General features: G+C 41.1%; 1 protein-coding gene across 1 annotated transcript; it reads right to left on the bottom strand.

The window, feature by feature from the left end:
- Window positions 1–710: 710 nt before the first annotated feature.
- On the bottom strand, window positions 711–20,698 carry LOC110194019 (keratin, type II cuticular Hb5-like). Its single transcript, XM_020966132.2, has 9 exons — window positions 20,263–20,698; window positions 16,358–16,566; window positions 9,311–9,371; window positions 7,015–7,110; window positions 6,137–6,301; window positions 5,389–5,514; window positions 4,924–5,144; window positions 2,516–2,547; window positions 711–1,232 (listed from the first exon to the last, which is right to left on the bottom strand). The coding sequence occupies exons 1-9, from the start codon at window positions 20,683–20,685 to the stop codon at window positions 1,072–1,074; spliced, it is 1,494 nt and encodes a 497-aa protein (XP_020821791.1). The 5' UTR covers window positions 20,686–20,698; the 3' UTR covers window positions 711–1,071.
- Between the last annotated feature and the right edge of the window lie 602 nt (window positions 20,699–21,300).

Genomic DNA, 21,300 nt, shown 5'->3' with positions numbered 1-21,300 from the left:
CATTTGGACTAGATGACCTCTGAGACCCCTTTCATCTCTGAATCTATGATCCTATGAAGGGTCTTAGAGAAAAAGGTGAATGATCCGTCCCTGTGATCTCTTGTATCAGGATGGCACTTCTGCCTAAAGGGCTATTCTAGGTGGAATATCTCAAGGACCGGTGATGTCATTGGTGACTGGAGTTAGGAGTGAGACTACTCAAAAGGCGGGGGAAGGATAAAGGGAGGAGGAGCAGAGAAGTTCAGTAGCAGGCAAATACCCAATTACCCTCTAAGGCTTAGAGTCTAAACAGACTGGCTTCTCTAAACAAAAATTCCAGAAAGGACCTGCTCTACCTTTTTTAACTGACTGTTTAATAGATTTGATCTCCAAAGAACTATGCTCCACTCCTGTGTGCTCTCTTCATTGTAGAGGTTGGAATGTATCTTCCCTAGTACCTACAGGATGATCCTTGGTTGTTCAAATGGTCTGCCAATTCGTCGAAGGGCAGTGATTTAGACCTCCCAGCCCAAGCAAGAGCAGTTAACTTCCTTGGGCCTGAATGGCTGGACTGATGGACCAGAATGTTTAGCATGAAAGCGTCATTTTACATGACTCACCACTTCCAGACACCTAGGAAAGAAAACTTAGAGGTGGTGTTGCGTCCAAAGTCCTATCCAGGTCCCTACCTGTGGGAGCCAACCTACGTCAATCAAATAACATCAGTCAAAGATTAAGACAAACAAAAGTAAATAAAATCAACAGAGAGGCCAAAAGATCACAGATCATCAAGTTTCCTCTAAGGCCATTGATTCCCACTCCTTCCTTTTACAGATGAGGGAACTAATACCCCAGGGGGCGAAGTTATTTAAATGCTAGCTATAAGTGTCTTGCTGGAGGTCTCACAGGGAGTAAGCATTGCAGGAGGAGTTTGAAGACAGACCCTCTGACTCCAAAGCCAGGGCTCTTTTCCACCGTGCTTACATCGGAGAGATAACTGAGGGTCTTTGGCTGGAGTGCTTTATGAAACAGACCTGAAACAATCAAAGTCCCCTTCTCTCCAAGACCCTTCTGTCCAGATCAGGCTCCTCTCTATGCAAACCTGACAGACCTAGCGCTGGCACAGCCAACGCCCCCCGATGGGGAACAGATCCCACCAGCACCAGTGCTGACACCCACAGACCCTGTCCCTCGAGAGACGACAGTGGGGTAGAGATCTCCACAGACCACTCCCCCCTGGGAACGGCTCACACCTGTGGACAAAGACATGGCATCAGATTTCTCAGCCTGTTTCTCCTGCAAGGCAGATTTCAACTCAACATGTTTTACAGTTAGTGATCAGTTCTCTTCCCAATGGGATGGTAACATTGATGGGTCAAAGCAACAAATGGCCCTAAAGTAGCTTTTTTTCAATCAGATTTGGGGAGATAAATTCCTTAATTTGGGAGACAAAAGATTGAGCTTCCCAATTCCATTGAGCACAGTTTGATATTAATAAGGATGACCTGGAGAAACTCCCAGATGAGGAAATCCCTCTATTGCAGGTGACACCTTCTCTCCAATTTGAAGTCTTAGAGAATTCCCTAGAGCACTTAGAAGTTAGGGTCCCACAGCCAGTATGTGTCATGGTTGGACTTGAACCCAGGTCTTCTTGACCCTGAGGCCACTATTTTATCCACTAAATGATAGCTTCTCTGATTTTAAATTAGATATCATCATATCATATCAACATGACCAAATTTCACAATGCCAGTCTTCTTATTGACAGATCTTTGTGGATGGTAGCCTGGGATGATATCAGGGATAGGGGTAGAGATAGAGGGGAAGAGGCTATGATAAGAGAAGCCCAGCATGACAAAGTCAGTAGAGAGCTAGATCTGGAGTCAGAAAGACCTGAGTTCAAATCTGGCCTTTGCTACTAGCTCTGTGACCATGGGCAAGTTATTTCATTTGTGAATCTCAATTATTTCATTTCTAAAATGGGCATCATAACACTTGTAGTTCTTACCTTATAAGGCTCTTTTGAGGTTCAATTAAGTGAATGTGTGAAAAGTACCTTGTAAACTTAAGAGTGTGTATAAATTATTCATAAGTGTAAATTATAATAATATAATATAGCATATAAATTATTCAGTAAAAACAAAAATTTGCTATGGGCTATAATGTGTCCCTACAATAGATAATCAAGAATTCATGTCAGAAATCCAAAGTAACTGGGTCAGGAGTTCAAACTAAGCATTCTCTTTCTTGAAATTATGCTGTTTGTTAAAGAGATTCGTTAAATCTCACATGCATCCATGCATGTCGTGCCCAGGTCCCAGCACCAAGCACGTGAATAGTGTTTGTGATAATCTGATTGAAACGGGTCCTTCAACTCTGAAACTGGAATCAGAAGCAAGGAAACTGAAAATTCCTCTCTAGTTCTCCTTTCCTTCTCCTTCCTCTCCCCCCTCCCAATGGGCACTTGGATAACAACCATAGACATGGCCCCATTTAGAACATTACTACAATGTGGGAAGGCATATACAATACTTACATATGTTGACTGAGCCAACACCCTCGCACAACCTGTCCAAAAAAGGATAGAGAACAAGGTTAGAAATGGAATCCTCCATTTTTCAGTGACACAGAAGTTCTCTGAATTGCTTATGAAGCCTTGAGTTTAATTTTGGGCAAGACAGAGAAGGTAGGGCGAATATTTATCCCCAGGGAAGTAGTTGTACTCCATTGCTGCACCATATTCTCCTCTGGCATTTTAACAGGCAAGGAGCAGTAAGGGTGGCACAGAAGACATTATAGGGCTTCCTCTCCCAACACCTTGCCAGCAACTAAATTCAATAAACATTTGCTTTATGATTATTGGATACCAACTATATCCAGAACACTGTATTGTATGATAGGGATACAGAGATAAAAATGAAAAATAGACCCTCCTTTAAGAAGTTTTCATTCTATCAGTAAGGCTTGGGGAGTCCCTATATAGCTTTGTGACTTAAGACAAATCACTTTCCTTTTCTAGGCCTTAGTTTTTTCAAAATAGAGAACTTTGGACTAGATAGACAACTATGGTATAGTGTAAAAAGCTTGAATGTAGAATCAAAAGGGCTGGGTCTACATCCTGGCTCTGTCATTTACAGTCTGTGTGACCTTGGGCAAGTCACTTTCTAGAAGTCTTCCAAGGTCCCTTCTAGTTCCAAGATGTTCAATCAGTACTGTATATGAAAAGCCTGTGAAAACCATAGAGATAAAGGAAAGTGAGGAGGAAAATATAGTTTGATGTGAATGCCAAGGACTGTAGGTGGTTTGACCTTTGTCTTAGGCAACTAGGTGGAACAGTGGAAGGAGCACAGGGCCTAGACAGGGTAAGGAAGACCTGACTAGCTTTGTGACCCTGGATAACTCACTTAATCCCTCTGCCTCTGTAAAATGAGGATAATAATATCACCTACCTCCTGGGGTTGCTGTGAGGATGAAATGTATCTCATGTGATATTTATAAATCCTATTATATTATATCAATGTAATATATTCTATAATTTATTATATTAATATAATATTGTATACCTATGTAATGTATATGTTTATTATATTATAAATATTGTGTTATAATATTAATGTAATATTGTAATGTGAATTATATTATAAATATTTATAAAACACTTAGCTCATTGCCTGGCACATAGTAGATGCTTAATAGATGCTCTCTCTTCTTTCTTAAAGATATAAAGCAGAGACTTTTAGAGACTTGGAATTCATAGTAGGAATCCAGTAGGACACTACCCATGCCATGGATAGATGTCATGAGATCTGTGTATTTGTATGGGTAGACTGAATCTTATTTCAATGGGGGAGCAAATATATCGGAAATATTTCCTTGGGTGCAACTGGTGTCATGGCTTAAGGTTGCTCATACTGGGAAGGTCAAGAAATTAGCTTAGATGAAGAGTTATTAAATTTATGTGCACTTGTTCTCCCTCCCAGCTGCAAATCTGTCTTGCTCTGCTCTGTCTCCATCATTTGAGTTTGAGTTTGGCCATATCCAGATAAGACTAACAAAGTTTTAGCTGATTCAGGTTCCTAGAGAGGCAATGTGGAGTGATGGATGGAGAGGGTCAGCCTTGGAATCAAGAAGACCTGGATTCAAATCCTGCCTCTAACACATAGTAGTTACATGACCATGGGCAAATCACTTACCCTCTCAGTGCCCATAGACAACTCTATAAGACTGTTAATTATGGCAGAATTGTAGCTCTACTTCATCAGAAGAAGGTCCCATACTGGGGGCTTCCTACTCTCATGAAATCACAGGTTTAGGATGAGGAACTTCCCACACTGGGAGTTTCCTAATTTCATGAAATCTCAGGTTTGGATCAGGGGAGTAGGGAGGATGGCACAAAACTTTAGTTTATGCTGTTTCTGATGGAAAAGCATCATTGGACAGTGAAAACCTGTCTTCCAATCCTGGCTTGCTGCTTACTAGCCTTGTGACTTTGGACAAGTAACTTTCCCTCTCTGGAACTCAGTTTCTTCTTTTATATAACAAGGGGGCTAGACTAGATGATGGCTAATGCCTTTTACAGCCCTAAATTCTATGATCCTGGAAGGAATTCCATTCCTAAATGGAGTTGCCAAGCTTTTGCCTTAGTGTGAGAAAGGAAGGAAGGAAATGAACATTTATTACATGGTTTCTATGTGCCAAGCTCTGTACTAAGCACTTTACAAATATTATCTCATTTCTCAGAAAGTACACTGGAGAAGTGGAAAATAGTAAGGAGCCCTGTCACTAAGTAGCTATGTGGCTTCTCCCTCCCCAGGCTTCCACTTTCTCCTTTATAAAATGAAGTGGTTTGACTAGAAGATTATCTCTGGGATCCTTTTCAGCTCTGACATTCTAGGATTCCATCCCAGATAAGAACTGCTGGGTGTCCCTTGCCTTTGCCCCCACCTGCTCTCTTCTCCTTCCAGCAGCTTCCTGTAGGTAGCAATTTCCACATCTAGCCCCAGCTTGATGTTCATCAGCTCCTGGTACTCCCGCAGCTGGCAGGCCATGTCCTGCTTGGCTTTCTGCAGTGCCTCCTCCAGCTCCGCCAGCTTGCTCTTGGCATCATTCAGAGCTGCCTCGCCCTGCTGCTCTGACTCTGACACCGCTGCCTCCAGCTTGCAGCGCTAAGGGAGGAAGGGAGAGGAGAACTAAAATGATCTTGCTTTTTTCTGAACATGTCCTGACCAATGAGGGATAGTGGGGACATAGCACCACCATTTTGGGGGGCAAGAGAAGCCAGCCTCGGCAACACACTGGCACTACAGAGTCACTCCTTGACCTGAATATAGATCAGAAGATGTAAGGGGCTAGAGCTAATGAAGGGTACCACCCTGTGGTGCCCCACACCCTTCTCCCTTGCCCTCTGACCTGCTGCTTGGAGTTCTGCACCTCTGCCGTCAGCCTCTGGATCATGCGGTTCAGCTCATTGATCTCCTCCTTGGTTCTCCGGAGATTCTCTCCCTGTCGGGTCACAGTGGCCTTCATCTCCTCACACTGCAGGTCCAAAGAGAAATGCAGATTTCTAGAGGCACATGAGACCTTAAAGTTCATTTCATCCATACTCCCTCAAGTTACAGAGTAGAAAAACTGATGCTGAGAAAGAAGTGGCATCCCCAAGATCACACTCTAAGTGACGGTGCCTAGACCCAGATCATCAAGCCATAGAGTCAGGACTCTTTCACCCATCCCTCAAGCCCCTTGCCCATCAAAGCCATCAAACAGGTTAGCCATGTTGATTTGACCCGGCTTCTTTGCAATGGAACTAGAAAATTTGAGCCTAACAGTAGGTTTTGTACTGAGCTAGGCCACTGCTCCTCTCCAATAGCATGCAGAATCAAGAGGAGATATGGTGTATCTTTGTTCTCCTTCCTCCATCCAGCAACGAATGAACTTCAGGGCACTTTACGTCTGAACGTGTGAACTTTCATCTTCTCAAAGTGTCCATGGCCTTGAATCAGGCCACTAGCCCTGATTCTGGGAAGACTGATGCTACCTATAGATTTGACTAGAACCTAATAAAAGTCTCACCCCATCCCACCAGGTTCACTTGCTCAAAATCTACCCTGAATCCTCCCCACTACAGTTTCCTGAACACAAGGGAGATGGATCCTCTAACCTTGGTTTGGTACCAAGACTCAGCCTCTGCCCGGCTACGGCTGGCGATGTCATCATATTGAGCCTTGATCTCAGCAACAACCGAGTCCATGTTGAGCTCCCGACTGTTGTCCATCTTCAGCACGACAGAGGTGTCTGAGATGTGTGACTGGAGTACCCGAATCTCCTACAAGAGGGGATGGCCATTACTCTTGGCTGGAAGTTCCCTCCCTTCCCTTTCTCAAACGTTAAACTTTCATCTGATGAAATGATGAGATCAAGCACAAAAGACAGGTACCAAACCCTGAGCTTTGGGGAATAAACCTTAAAATGTCAGACAACTTTAGGAAGAGCTGGCTAAGGAGTTACTTGGGTCATATTCCCACGGCCAAGAGCTAAGCGGAGATTAGATAAGAATTTGGTTTCTGGTCCAAGCAGACAGTCCAATTGAAGCATCCTCCTCTGAGGCTCGGTTGATTTCCACTGGCTATCTGCAGCTGGCTTGCTGAATGAGCCATTGACTAGATCTGAGGTTCAGAATTTGCTATTTTGTTTGTTTCTACTCCAAGAATGAATAAAATAATTGCCAAAAGTCCATATCCCCCTCTTATGGACATACATTGTGCTGTGTAGATGTAACCTTAATTCCAGCATTCAAGATTATCCTAAAGATCAAAGGAGACAAGCCATTTCACATGTGTATGAAGAAACAAACCACAAAAATGTGTTGTGGATGTAACAAAGGGGATTCAGTTGAGATGGGAATGTCTCATTGGCAAGGAATGTTAAAGCTTTGGATGATTTAGGGTCTACAACTGCCTATAAAACAGGGACCCAGAGGGCTTATCATGCCTTCACTGGGCTCCTTTCTTGTCCCTCTTAATACAAAGTTTGTTTTACCTCCTCATACAGAGCTCGAAGGAAGCTAATCTCCTCCTCTAGGCACTCAGTATTTGCTGCCAGGTCTGCCCTGCGGCGGTAAGCACCATCTACATCCTTGGGAGAAAGAAGATAGAGGTGGTCATGATTCTTTCTTCTCCATGTGTTTTAGCTTTCATCTTTTCCTTCTGACTCCCAGAGCCCCCACCTTAGTCCAGCCCCTCATCAGCTCCCACCCAAGTGACTGCAACAGGCTTCCTGCTGGATCGCAAGTTCTTTCTCCCTTCATATGCATTTAACAATGCTCTTAGAGTTATCTTCCACGGAGAACAATGTTCTTCCTCTGCTCAAAAACAGAGACTCTTTTTAAAATTTTTTATTTATTTTATTTTTAATTTATGGAATAAAACAAGCATTTCTATAACATAATTTAAAAAAAGATAATTGCACGTGAAACAACAAATCTATTATGTACAACTTGCTATTCCTTTTAAATATATAATAAAGTTATCATGCAAATTTCTTTTTTTTCCTTTTTTTCTTTCTTGTTTCCCCCAGAGGTGGCTACCATTATATATATGGATGGATGGATGGATGGATGGATGGATGGATGGATGGATGTTTATATATATATTATATAACATATATACGTGCACATACATATATAATGTATATACATACATATATACATATATCTACATATATATGCATATATATAAAATCATTCTATACATACTTCTACTTATCAGTTCTTTCTTTGGATGCAGATAGCCTCTTCCTTCATATATCCTTTGTAGTTAATTTGGACTCTTTCTTCCCTAGAATATTTTATGCAAGTTCCTGAGTCCTACCTTCAAGGTTTCTCCACCCACTGGTCCCATTTAACTGCCCTTTTTTTATGACATGATGTTAGCAGTGAAAGAGAACTTGGAGAAGCATTGAATAGTAGGAAAAACACTGGACGTGGAGTCGGGAAACCTAGCCTTGGGTCCCTGCTCTCATACTTATTACCAATCTGACCTTGGGTCAGTCAGTCAGCCTCCAAAGGCCTCAATTTTCTCCTTTATCCAATGAGAGGGTTGGACTTTCTGAGGCCCCCTTAAGCTCTAAAGTCTTTGTAGAGATTGTGGAGTCTAACCTTCTCACTTAATGGACTGGAAACCTGAAGCTTTTCAAGGAGAAATGAATTAACCAAGGAAAATGCCAGATCTGGAACTCAAAGTCAAGCCATAACACCAGGCTGGCCCCATCCCAAAATGGATTCTCTGCTCAGTTATCCCTTCAGGTCAAACTGAACCCAGCTTTCAACAATACCCATTGTAGCTCTTCTCTCAAGTGGAGTCACTGATAGTGGGAAGCAGGACCTTACTACACTAGTATTTTGAGAGCTTGTTGGTTAGTGGAAGCTGTTTTCCTCACATCTTAGAGAGGTATAAAAGTCACTGATGGAGCCACTAGAATTTGACTCCTTGGAAAATCAGATTCGTAGTTCATTTGTCATTCAAGAATGAACAACTCAGGCTCAGATTCTTATAATCTAGCCAATAGCTCACTAATGTTCAGACTCTTTAAGAGTCTGCTCAATATGGTGGATGTTCTAATAAACCTTGTCTTTGGCTGAAAAAAAAAAGAATGAACAACTCACTGTGAGTCCTTTCTGTTGTGCAGACCATTGTCTCACTCTGATCAAGCAGAGGTTTCTGACCAAACAAACCAGGACTTCTGTTTTGACTCAACTGTCTGCTTTTCCCTCTGCCTATCTATCTGTTCCATGACAATATCTTAAAGAAGGTGCTAATTTTGACTAAATTTATACATAATTAAAGGGCATGAGGTTATATTCTAAGTTTGCCTTGGGGGCTAGTCCAATATTTTGGAATAGTGACCATTACAAGTTCTTCAAGATGTATCTTAGATGGCAGCTAGTAAGGACTATGGGTCACAGAGCTATGATAATGGACTAGTATTGTCTTAGGTGGCCTGTATCTACATAAACTCAAAATAAAGTGAGAGGAAAACAGCCATTCACTCAGTTGCCCACAAAGAGACAAAGTCATTCAGAATGAAATAGATGATTTTCAATGCTCAGTAAATACAGAGTGCCTGGGTCCTAAATGGAGACATGGAAGCCAGGAAAGATGGAAGATAACCTCCTCTATTTTATTCATTTCCCTCTGAGTCAATCTAAATAACATTAACCAGTGAATTCAAATGTCCGCTAACAACCCTGTATGTAGGGTGACAACTAAACCATACCTCTGAACTCAGATTTCTCTTTGCAATGACATTTACTTTGAATGGAGGAAGAGTCACTCACCTTTTTCAAGACCACGAACTCATTTTCAGCTGTAGCTCTGAGACCTACCTCATCTTCATACCTATGAAGAGAGAGCAAAAGGGGTAGAAAGACCTAGGACTGTTTCAGGCTGACTCTCCTCAAAATTCAAAGAACAGGCTAAACCTTGCTTGGCTTTCATTTTCACAAATTTAAAATGCCAAGAATTCAGTGAAAAGATCAGATTGGGAACTGCTAAATGGTGTCATAGGCCCTCTGTGAGCCTCACGATCCACTTCTGTAAAATGAGAGGATTAATACATATGACCTCCAAGATGCCCTTCAGATCTAATGGAGCTCTACTCCAAAAAAAAACCCTATTCTCACTCAAGTCCTTCATTCCCAATTCTACCACTGGTGGCTTGAATCTTTATGATCTGACATAATAAAGATGAGTTCATGCTGTTCTGGAGAGATTTTCCCACTCTAGATCTGCTGCCTTTTCTCATAAAATATGGAAGTGAATTTGAGGTTAATTCAGCCCCAGTTGGCATGGAAACCCACACATTCCTCAGCTTGGCAGTAAGGTCCACTACAGTTAAACTACAGGATATGGATATCTTGGGCAATTTTGGTTATTTCTGTGAAACATCAGCTCTAGAATTCTATCTTTCCCAACCCTGACAGTGGGGGAAAAAATAAAAGAAAAAAACATGAGCTAAACAATTGTCTTTCTCTGACACCTCAGAGGAGACCAAAGCAAGAATCCATGTCCCTGGTCTAGCTAGTTCATAACTAAAATTCCACATTGGGTGGAATTCTACTTTGAGTTTCTTTAAGATAAGGTTATAAAAGAAGGGTCAGGAAAAGAGAAAAAAATGAGCTAAATAATAGTAAGGAGTTATACTTGCACTTTTCTCTTTCAATCAAAGAGATATCTTTTAGCTGTTCTATCTCCTGCGTTAAACTTCACTGTCTTTACAAACTGCAAAGGAAAGAATATGAGGAATGTCAGGAACTACTGAGAAAAACTTATCCTAGGTCAGGGGTTGCTTTTATAAAGTAAATTTTGAGCAAACTTGGAGACAAATTGAGGAAAATTTGAAGAACAAGTTCCAGGCCCAAATACTGGTCCAGATTCTACTTCCATGTTGAAAAGATCAAAGACAATCAGAAAGGACATACAAAAAAAATCTGGAGAATCCAGAAGGATTAGAGAATGGAACCTAGAGAGGCAGATTGGAGAAGAATAAGGAAAAGGTTGTTGGCAAGATAAGGCAAGATGAGGAAGCAAAGATAAATGAAACAATTAAAGGGTAACATTGATTCAGTGGCCTGGTGGATGGGACAAATTGGAGAAGCAGATAGGTTGATGGAAGGCTGATGGGGAGGTGGATCTGATTATTGAGTTGTTGAGACTAAGAAAAAGAAGTTGAGTGGGAATGTCAACTTATGGAGAGGACAATGGGCTATAAAAAGTTTTAGCCAAAGGCTTATGGTTGTGGTACAAACACTTGCATGTAATTCAAAAAGAAAAAAAACCAAGTAAAAGATTTGACCCTGCAAGTCTATATTTCTACCACAATCAAGTTATCTGTGTTCCCACTTCAGACTGATCTAGGAGCTTGAAAAAAAAGACTTCTTCCCACTCCAGACCATTATGAAAAATGAACATGTTCTTAAAGGAAACAAGAGTGAGGCTTCAACAGAAAAAAAAGGGATCTGAGGAAGAGGAAGGGAGGCTTGACCTTGCCAGAATGGGAGAGAATGGAAAAACACTACAAAGATGAGAAAGGGAAGGAAGAGGAAGAGAATGTTAGAGCTTTAAAATAGATATAAAGTTCTTCCTGAAGAGGAAAGATATCCTGAGGAGGGAGAAGCTGCTTGTTCTCCAAAGACTGATGTAGTAGAGTCATAGAACGGTATCAGATAAGTGGACATCCATTAAGGGCCAGGGGAAGAATAGGTATAGTAGTTGATGATTCGTTGCTTAAAGTTGCAAAGGCACCTATTCAATGATGATGATGACAGTAATGATAGTAGTAGTAATAGTAACTGTAATAGTAACAGTAGCAGCAACAATAGTAACAGTAATAGCAATAGCAGTAATAGTAATAATAATAGCTATCACTTACATAGTGTTTTCAAAGCACTTTGCAAATATTACTTCATTGTATCATCCTAACACTGGGAGATAGGTGCTGTTATTGTCCTCATTTTATAGCTGAAGAAACTGAGGCAGACAGAGGTTAAGTGATTTGCCCAAGATCACACAACTCATATGTGTCTGAGGCTAGATTTGAACTCAGGTCTTTCTGATTCTGATACTGAACTCAGTACCTTTCCCAAGAAAACTCTATGGACAGTATTGGCATGCGATGGTCCACAAAAAATTAGATATGATTAAACAACTGAACAACAACAAATATTAAGAGGCAATGATAGTAATTGTACTCTGTACCATCTCACTGTACTCTGCCCTTTTCAGACCTCCATGGGAGTATAGCCGGAGTACAACATATGGGCCTTGAGCCCATAACACATGAGGATGAGGTGGAGTATCTGGCATATTTAGCCTGGGAAAGGAAAGACTCAGGGGGAATACGATGGCTGCCTTTTAAGCATTTATGGAGGGGAGATTGTATATTTATGTTGTCACAGAAGACAGAACCAGGAGCAGTGAATGAAGTTGCAATGAGGGAAATTTAGATTTGATGATAGGAAAAGTTTTCTAACAATTTGAGCTGTCAAAAAGTACAATAGGCTTCCAAAGGGATGGTGGATTTCCCCTTCCTGGGAAGTCTTCAGACAGAGGCTTGATGACCATTCATTGGGTACGGTGTGGTGAGGAGGTCTTGGTTGTGTGGGTTAGACAAGATGGTGGTTAAGGTCCCTACCAACTCTCAAAAAAAAGTGATTTTCTGAATTATCAGAATTAGTTCTCTACTGTATCATTTCCCCAAATTCCAATCAACGTGGGACTTAGATACTCAGGATGCATCTTTATGACACAAAGTGAGGGTAAATTAGCAATAATCTAGGAAATTTCACTACAAAGTTTTACATTAATAATAATAACTGGGAAGTCAGTGTGGTCTAGTACAGAGGGGTCAAACTAATGGGCTAAAGTCCATATGGGACCCACAAAAATCTTGAATGTTGCCTAAACCAAATTAAAATGTAATTGAGACAATTTTAACAAAATGAATAAAAATACAACACAGATTATGTTAATTTGTGGTTTTATAAGTTAATATGTAGTCAGGTGGGATCTATTTCTATTTGATTTTGTCATCACTGATCTAGTGGATAGGGAACTGGCATTGGAGGCAGAAAGTCCTAGGTTTAAGTCCCACCACTGGCCACATGTGTGACGGTGGACAAGTCACTTAATCTCTCAGTGCCCCAGACAATTCTCTAAGACTGACCCAGATTGGTTGAGGGACTTCCTTCTCTAGGTTTTCCCTACACTAATGAAATCACAGGTCTGGTCCCTGTTCTTATCTCTTGGAAAAGCAAGATAGCCTAGTGGATAGAGTGTTGGCCTTGGCAGCAGGAAGATGTAGATTAAAGTCATCCCTTTGAAAATGCATTAGCTATGTGCCTGAAGCAAGTCGTTTAACCTCTAAACAGCCCCCAAGCAACCCTCTAAGACCATAAATTACAGAATAGTGGCAGGTCTTCATTCCTAATAATAACGATGACAATAATAACAGTTACGTGGAACATTTTCAGTCATCTATATAGCTGCAAGAAGTACAATAAGAATCCAAGTTAGATCAAATGAGAAATAGAAAGCTTGAGCACCATTCATATAGCGAATGACAGAGAAGAGTTATATCAAGGGAGGTAACTACAACTCTAGCTTCTAAAGTAGCAGGAGCAGTTAAAATCCATATGTGTCATCTCAAATGCTTCACAGTGGTCCGTGAATTACCAGCATGCCATTTTACCAACTTACCCTTATGCCTGCTCTCATCTTTCTGAACAAAAGGCATTAGATGAGAACATTAAAGTACCCTCCAAAAATAGGTCAGTTGTGTTATGTACTTTATATAAAGCATTCACAGCTTATGTCACTAAAATATATATAAATATATATATACACATATATGCAAAAAATTATCTATTGTTTGAGAAACAAAAAAGGTGTACCTCAAAGCCCTGTGTGTGTGTAAAGAGCAAGTTATTATTTATAGCACTTAGTAATTAATGAACACTTGCCCCAAGGCACCATATAACATTTGTACTGTCTTTGTTGATTATAACAAACCTTTGACTTTGTTTCCCATTCATGGCTTATTCATGTGGCACAAATTTATAAAACAGACTTAAGCAGAGTGCAAATTCTAGAGAATTTGAGATCCACATGGCAAACTGTTTTCTGTTTAAAATATGCCACCAATACAATAATGTCAAGATTAAATTACAGATTGAGACACATATATATATATATATTATATATATATATCCATAAAACATCTATGTATAGACATCTATATAAACTAGATATATATAAAATAGATATAAACATATATGTATATCATACATAGATACATACATATGCATATGTGTGTGTGTTTCTATGTGTGTGTGTATGGGCATGGCCAATTTGGGAATTTATTTTGCCTGACTATACATGTCTATAACAGGATTTTTGCTGTTGTTGTTTGCTTTCTTGATTGGGGGGAAGAGAAATGGATAGAAGAGAATGTAGACCTGAAAAAAATTTAATTAAAATACAATAAAATGTAGCATTTCTTTAGTAAGACAGTTAAAGTCCATTATGGTTTTATCTATCCTTAAGCCCATCATCATCTCTCCTAAATAGAACTAAATGTGATCTCAAACTAGAAGACTGTAACCAAAATGTGTTATTAATCAGTAGATGCACATGAATGGAATCAAGTTACATGGCTCCACTGCAATAGTCACTTCATCTCATGAAAATCCTTCAGTGATATCTTGGACTCAGTAAATGTAAACGTCTTAATACAAGACAAGAAAAGATGGAGACTAAAGTATTAAACTGATGGAGAAAGATATCTACAAATACCTTGTTCTCCTAGGCAGGACATATCAAGCATGAAGTTATCAAGGAGAAAGCTATGGTTCAATACATTAACAGATGTACTGGCACCCTGAATGCAAAGATCAATTTAAAAAAATAAATGCCTTTAAAGCAATCAACACCTATATAACACCAGTCTTCATGTTTACTCCTGGAAATGTAAAATGGACCATAACATATTTGAAAAGTGTCTTCACAAAAACCCGTACAATATTAATGAAACACAGGGTCCATAATCCTAAGATGGCCATAGGAAAATACTACCTAACCAAAAAGAAGAGAGGATTGGTAGACACAAAAACCTACAGAAACACCTTTGAAACAAGTAAACATTATTTCATTGAAAAATAATAAAGGATGACAGCAGATAAACAACTTTCAATTTGTTCAATGTAATTGAATGTGTTTTACCCCTGGTTGGAGTCCAATAAACAACTAAGATTCAAGAATAGAATCAAAAGGTTCTCCGTGGGTGACATCTTCAGGAACTCAGCCCACAATGTATTAACAAAGAAGCACAGAATAAATGGTTGAATCATGCAGAATTGTTTGTGGAAGTGAAAAGCTTTGTAGGGGCAACAATTCAAGACCATATTGTCTTCTCCAAAAATTACACAAAGGTTAATTTTAAAGAACCTGGACTTTGTATATCAATGAGTCAATATAAATTATGTAAGGACATGGTAGAAACTTTGTAACTCATCACTGAAGGCTGAAAAAATACTAGCAAGCTACCTAATAATACCTAATATGGGCAGTTAGGTGGCATAGTAGATAGAGAGCTGGGCCTAAAGTCAGGAAGGCTCATGTTCATGAATTCAAATCTAGCCTTAGACACTTAGTAGCTATGTGACCCTGGGCAAGTCACTTAACCCTGTTTACCTCAGTTTCCTTATCTGTAAAATGAGCTGGAGAAGGAAATGGCAAACCACTCCAGTATCTTTGCCAAGAAAACCCAAATGGGATCGTAAAGAGTCAGACATAATTGAAACAATTCAACAACAGTAACAACTATACCTAGTAAGAAATGACTTGATGGCAAGAATTATATTTTATAAACTCATTATTTTTCATGAAATGACAAAATCCCATACTAGCCTCAAAATATCCTGCAGAATGCAGACAATCAACTGGATAAGAACCAGAGTCTCACCACAAATCAAACTATTACCCACAATTTTCTGGTCAAAACATCAACCCATAAAAATTTAAGCATGATGTTTAGATATAACAATACCAAATACTCAGTCTCCCAGCTATCTAAAACAGTTAGGTGTCATGATGGATATTGTGCTAGGCCTGATGTCAAGAAGATCTGAGGAAGGATGGAGAGAAGAAGAGAAAGAGGGAGGGAGGGAGGGAGGGAAGGAAGAAGGAGAGAAGAGAAGAAAGGAGGGAGAGAAGGAAGGAAAGAGGGAGAGAAGGAAGGGAGTGTGGAAGGGAGGAAGGGAGGGAAGACAGGAGGGAAAGAGGTAAGGAAGGAAAGAACCATCCATTTTTATACGCATTGATCAAATTAACTAGATCATTATCAAATCACCTTCCTTTGGAATTTTTCATTGATTGATTCTACTTGTTTAATCAAGGAAGTCAACCTTCCATAGTTAGGTATTAAGTACCCTTCAGCAGTAACATATGCAATTCCTACTACTAAGTATTCGCCTTTCTATTAGTCTCCATAGCATCAATCTATATTGTTTGTAGCTTCGGTGCCATATCCTCTCTCTGACTAGGAGCACCCCAAAGACAGGGATCATGTATCCTTCTCTTCTGGATTTTTCCCAAATGCTCAAAACAAGGCTGTATGAATAATGGAACGTAGGAGGGGAGGGGAAGGGGGAGCAAACTGATGGACCCTCCTTTGTCTCATATAGACTCAGGCTAAACACCTTGGAGACCAGAAAGTTGTGATTTGGAGCCAATGACTTGATCTTCCCATTCCCCTTGTACTACTTATGGACTCAGCCTGATTCAAGTTTCATGAAAGCCTCTTGGCTCCTTCCCAACCTGAGACTCACTTCTTCTTGTAGCCCTCCAACACCTCTTGCGTGTGGTTGAGCTCAGAGGACAGCCGTCCACTGTTCGTCTCAACACTCTCCAGCTCCCGCTTCAGGGTATCAATGTAGCCGTTGAACAGGGGCTCCATGTTGCTCTGATAGCATCGCTGGTTCTGGTAGAAGTTCCATTTGGTCTCCAGCAGCTTATTCTGCTGCTCCAAGAACCGGACCTGTAGCACCAGAGAGAAAGACATCATGGGAGAGCCTGTAGCCAGTTATTTCAGCCCAGCCACCTTAACGCCCTAATTTCCAGTGTCTGTATCTGTAAAATGAGAGATTTTGGCCTAGATGATCTCTAAGGACCCTGCTAATTACAATATTCAGATTTCTAGAAACTAGTCAACTCCCTGGACTCTTGCCCCACTATCACCCTGAGGATGGATGAACCAAATTTCCCTTGGTTCACCAATAGCTCCTCTTTTGTATATAGGCAACACAACAGACACAAACTATGATTCTTCTTGTAGTTGGAAGGCTACAAGAAGAATGTTGGGCTCCCCCACCCCTACCCTGCCATGGCTTTAATTAGATTAGATTAATTAGATTACAGGCTCCACAAACAAGAACTATGTCATTTCCACCTGATAGCCTTATTTTCAGCAGGGAGCACCAGAATTGAATTTTCCTAAGAAAGTCCAACCAAGAAAGTCCCTTCTTTTCCTTCACCAAATGTTAATCAATGATAAGGAGTGGAAAACTCATGGTTAGCCTCAACACAATAGAATGGAAAGGTTAAAAGATGGTCGCCTCCAACACCAAATCAAAGAATGTGCTACAAAAGCTGAGTAGATCAGTAGGTTATAGACTTAGAATTAGAAGGGACCCTAGAAGTCATCTAATGAAACCCCTTCATTTCACAGATGCAGAAACTAAAGCCCAGAGGAGTTAAGTTGATTTCTAGGAAGACAGTAAGCAGCACGTCCAGGATCCCGACTCCTTCTGGCTATGAAATATCTGTGAAGCTCTTAGCGCAGTAGGTGCCAATTACTTGGCTCATAATAGGGGCTAATTGCCTGGCACATAGTAGGTGCTGATTGCCTTGGTGCCTAGTAGGTACTAAATAAATGCTTGTTCCCTTCCCTGCTTTACTCAAGGGTTCGTAGCTCTGTAACTGGATAGCTCTTCAGGGAGATATAGCATGCTCTCAGATTAGCATGTTGCAAGAAAGAGTGTGATGGGAGAAGGGAGAAATTCAGGTAAGGTGCTCTAGAAAAATGTGAGAGAGACAGCACTTTCAACTAGGGGCATCCTGCCTCTGATACTTAACTGCCTGTGTATCTTTGGGAAAGTCATGTTGCCTCTATGTGGGCATTTTCATCTATACAAGGAAGGAGTTAGAGTGAATGGCTTAAGAAGTTCCTTTCCATTCTAAATCCATGCTCCTAAGGATCAGGGAAAGTTTTGTGGAGGAGATGTCATCTAAGCTGAGCCTTGAAGAAAGAGACAGATTTCGACACGTGGAGATGAGTAAGGGATACATTCTAGGACTAGAAAATTGCGCTTGTGAATGTATGGATGCCTTTGGAAAACAAAGGAAAAGGAAAGCCAGTCTTGCATTCAACTCCGTGGATAATTCCCAAACAATAAATTAATTTTTTAATGTATAGGGCTAACTGCACCCCAGTTGAGAAGGGAGGGTGGGGGTCTTACATAGTAGTGGGAAAAGTACTAGATGACTTGGGTTTGAATTCTGACTCTTAAACCTGATACCTGTGTGACCTTAGGTAAAATTAGATAAAACATTTTCTCTCTCTTTGGGCCTTGGTTTTCTTATCTGCAAAATGATTTCTAAGTTCTCTCTAATTCTGAAATAGGGTGGCCTTAGCTGGCAGAAGAGATTGAAGATCCTTAACAGTGTCTAGTAGGATTAGGATATAGCTTCTCTGCAGGTCCTCTTCTTTCCCAAATTTTTCTTTCCTTCCAGAGACCCCTTCCTGAAAAGATCCTGGAACTAGCTGTGTCCTCTCTTAAAACTGGAACACAGAAGGCTTTGAATCACTTCACTTCTCGGGCTCTTGTCTACTCCGCTCCCTCAAGGCAGGCAGGGAGCAGCGAGGAATCCTTTTCTGGCAATGAAGAGCGTCTCATGCAAATGGACTCAAGCCCCGGATTGCAGAAGGAAGCCACTGGTGCAGATCATGAAAATGTATTTGGATCAGAATGTCATGGATCTAGAGCAGGAAGAGACCCTAGAGGTCACCTATTTTATAAATGTGGAAACTGAGGCACAGAGGAGGTAAGTGACTTGTCTAAAGGCACCCAGGCATCAAATAATAGTTGTAAGACTTGAACTCTGAGCCTCTGTCCCCAAACTCAGTGCTCTTTCCCTGGTATCATGCTTGTGAATGGGTTTTTTGGGAAATCTCTGATCACCATAGGTTCTTCTTTCCATCTATCCCTCTGACATAAATGCAGACAGACCAATCCCCATCCCTCCAGTCTTGTGAGGACACGTATCCTCCTGTAGGCTCTATGCCAAAGACATAGACCAGAACACACACTCCAAAAGGAACCTCTCCCTCAGCAGCATAGCGTAGCAGGAAGAGCGCTAGGCTTGAAGCCACAAGGCCTAGCTTCAAATACTGCTTCTGTTACTTTCTCCCCAAGTGACCCTGGACAAGTATCATAACCTCTGCCTCAGTTTCCTTACCAGTAAGTTGAGGGGGTTAAACTGAATGCTCTCTGCAGTTCCTTGTAGCTCTGGCCCCAGCCCAGCTTGGGACAAAAAGCCTAGGGGTGTGCTGCAGCTAGCTTGAACTGGCTTCTGAGAGCCAGTTGTTAAATTTTCAGTGTGAGCATTTATGCTTTGGAAATGAGCAAATGCCACAAGCCAAGGCTTGATTTATTGAGATTTTTAAGAATCATCTACTTTAGAAAAGTATGCTTTTCTAATGCTGAATTATTTATGCTAATCATGCTAAGCAAAATGTTAATTATGTAGATTAAATTTAAAATTTTGTTGCACATACTTTTCCCCCCCAAAAGTTCCCCAGCTAGTTGTTAAACATTTACCAATGGCCCTGGATGATAGGCCTCCAGTATCTAAAGCAGTACACACACACACACACACACACACACACACACACACACACACGCACATATACCAGAGCAGAAGGGAGTGTCAACCCACAGTTTCCAAAGAAACCAAGAATGTAACCCATATGTGGTATATATACAGGCTACAATAGATAGATGTGTAATGTAGGAATTCAAAATCCCTCACGACAAATACTAAAATAACCTTCCAAGGACTCTGCTTAGGAGGTAATGGAAAGCTGGCTTGCTCCTCCTCCCTGCTTCTCAGAGCACAGTTTCCTACCACTCACATACTGGTTATGTTCAGTTTTATATTATAGCTGTTTGTATGCATTCCTGGTCTCCCCTACTAGACTGGAGGCATATTGGTGCCAGAGGCCAGATCAAACTTTAGGTTTTCTCAAGAGTATTGCACATGATAAGCTGCTTAATAAATGTTTGTTGAAGAAATGAATGAATGAATGAATGAATGAATGCTTAGGTTTACAGCATCACTTCTTAGATGGATGGTACCAGTCTGAATAGAGTCATCTATCTTCCTCCTCCCACAATCAATTACCTGGTGTTGCATGACACAGATATGGAGAAAGGAATTAAGTGTTTTTGCATTAAAGATCTTTCTTTCCTGATACCTGTATGTTTCCTTTAAGAGTATTAATTGGGATAGTGATCAACTCCATAGAGAAATTAAATTTGAAGAAATGGCAGTGTCAAATGAGAAGAGGAAATCAATGTTTGCCACAGAAGATGGAATATTAAAGAGAGTCAATGCGTGAACTCCTCTGTGTCCATCCTCCTGGCTCCCAGGTGATCCCAGATCCCAAACTCACCTTATCAATGAAGGCAGCAAATTTGTTGTTAAGACATTTGATCTGCTCTTTCTCCTCTTGTTTCACGCACTGGGCGTTGGGGTCAATGTCCAGGTTGAGTGGGGTCAGAAGGCTCTCATTGATGGTAACAGTCGTGATAGAGGGGAGACTGGGCCCACACAGGCCCCCAACTCGGTAGCCAAAGCTGCCCCCACTGCGTGGAGGGCGTCCACTGCCTACAGAAATTTGAGGGGACCCCACAACACCCAAGCTCCGGCTGCTAAAGCCCTCAAGTTTCCTGTAGCCCAGACCCCCAGGGCTTCCTGCTTGGTAGGAGAGGGTAGTGACACTCGGCTGGGCTCCCAGCCTTGGCACCACAGCTGAGCAAGAACTGAAGTTCTTGGTTCCACTCTTCCAACTGATGTGGGAAGATCGGCAGGCCATGATGTCTCCCTAGGTGAAAGTTCCTGAGAAAAAGGAAGTCAGGAGAGAAGGCAATGTGACTTGTGACCTGCCCAATAACCATCCCTCCCTTTTATGCGCCCTGGGAGGGGGCTCAGACAATATAAAAGGGAAGGGAAAGTTGTTTCATACAATTTATGAGCGTGGGATTCTCCCACTCACCAGGCCAAGAGCAAAGCCAAAACTTGCCGCTTTTTATAGGCCTATCTGAGAGACCCTACATCACAATAAACATCACCCCTGCCTTTTCAACCCCACATGCCCTGACATATCTATTAACCCATTAATACACAATCATCCCCTGTGAGTGGGCTCAGGGTTATTTTCCCACATGAGCAAGTATAGACCTGGCCTAGGAAATGAAGAATTGTTAAGAGTTGAAGGGTCCCATGTCCTTCTAATCTGGAAGAGAACTAGTCCCCAATGATGCTAGGCTACCAGGACACAGGAATAAATGCTGGATAAAGAAGCATGCCTTCAACCTCTAATACTAGGAGACTGACCTTTAGAACTACAAGAAACCTTGAAGGTCATCTGATCCAAGCTCCGGATTTTACAGATGAGAAAACAGAGGCCTAGAGAAGAGAAGGGGGCAGC

Source organism: Phascolarctos cinereus, unplaced genomic scaffold (assembly GCF_003287225.1).
Source record: "Phascolarctos cinereus isolate Bilbo 61053 unplaced genomic scaffold, phaCin_HiC Scaffold_1;HRSCAF=81, whole genome shotgun sequence".
In the NCBI taxonomy this organism is placed as follows: domain Eukaryota; kingdom Metazoa; phylum Chordata; class Mammalia; order Diprotodontia; family Phascolarctidae; genus Phascolarctos; species Phascolarctos cinereus.
This window is presented reverse-complemented; position numbering and strand designations above follow the sequence as displayed.

What these genes read in the sequence shown, in the direction of transcription:
- LOC110194019 (XM_020966132.2), bottom strand. Translation starts at nt 20,685, where the DNA reads ATGGCCTGCCGATCTTCCCACATCAGTTGGAAGAGTGGAACCAAGAAC. An exon ending in TTCGAGCTCTGTATGAGGAG is followed by an intron (nt 6,302 to 7,014) that starts GTAAAACAAACT and finishes CCCCTCTTGTAG; the next exon opens with GAGATTCGGGTACTCCAGTC. An exon ending in TGTTGGCTCAGTCAACATAT is followed by an intron (nt 1,233 to 2,515) that starts GTAAGTATTGTA and finishes CTTTGTCCACAG; the next exon opens with GTGTGAGCCGTTCCCAGGGG.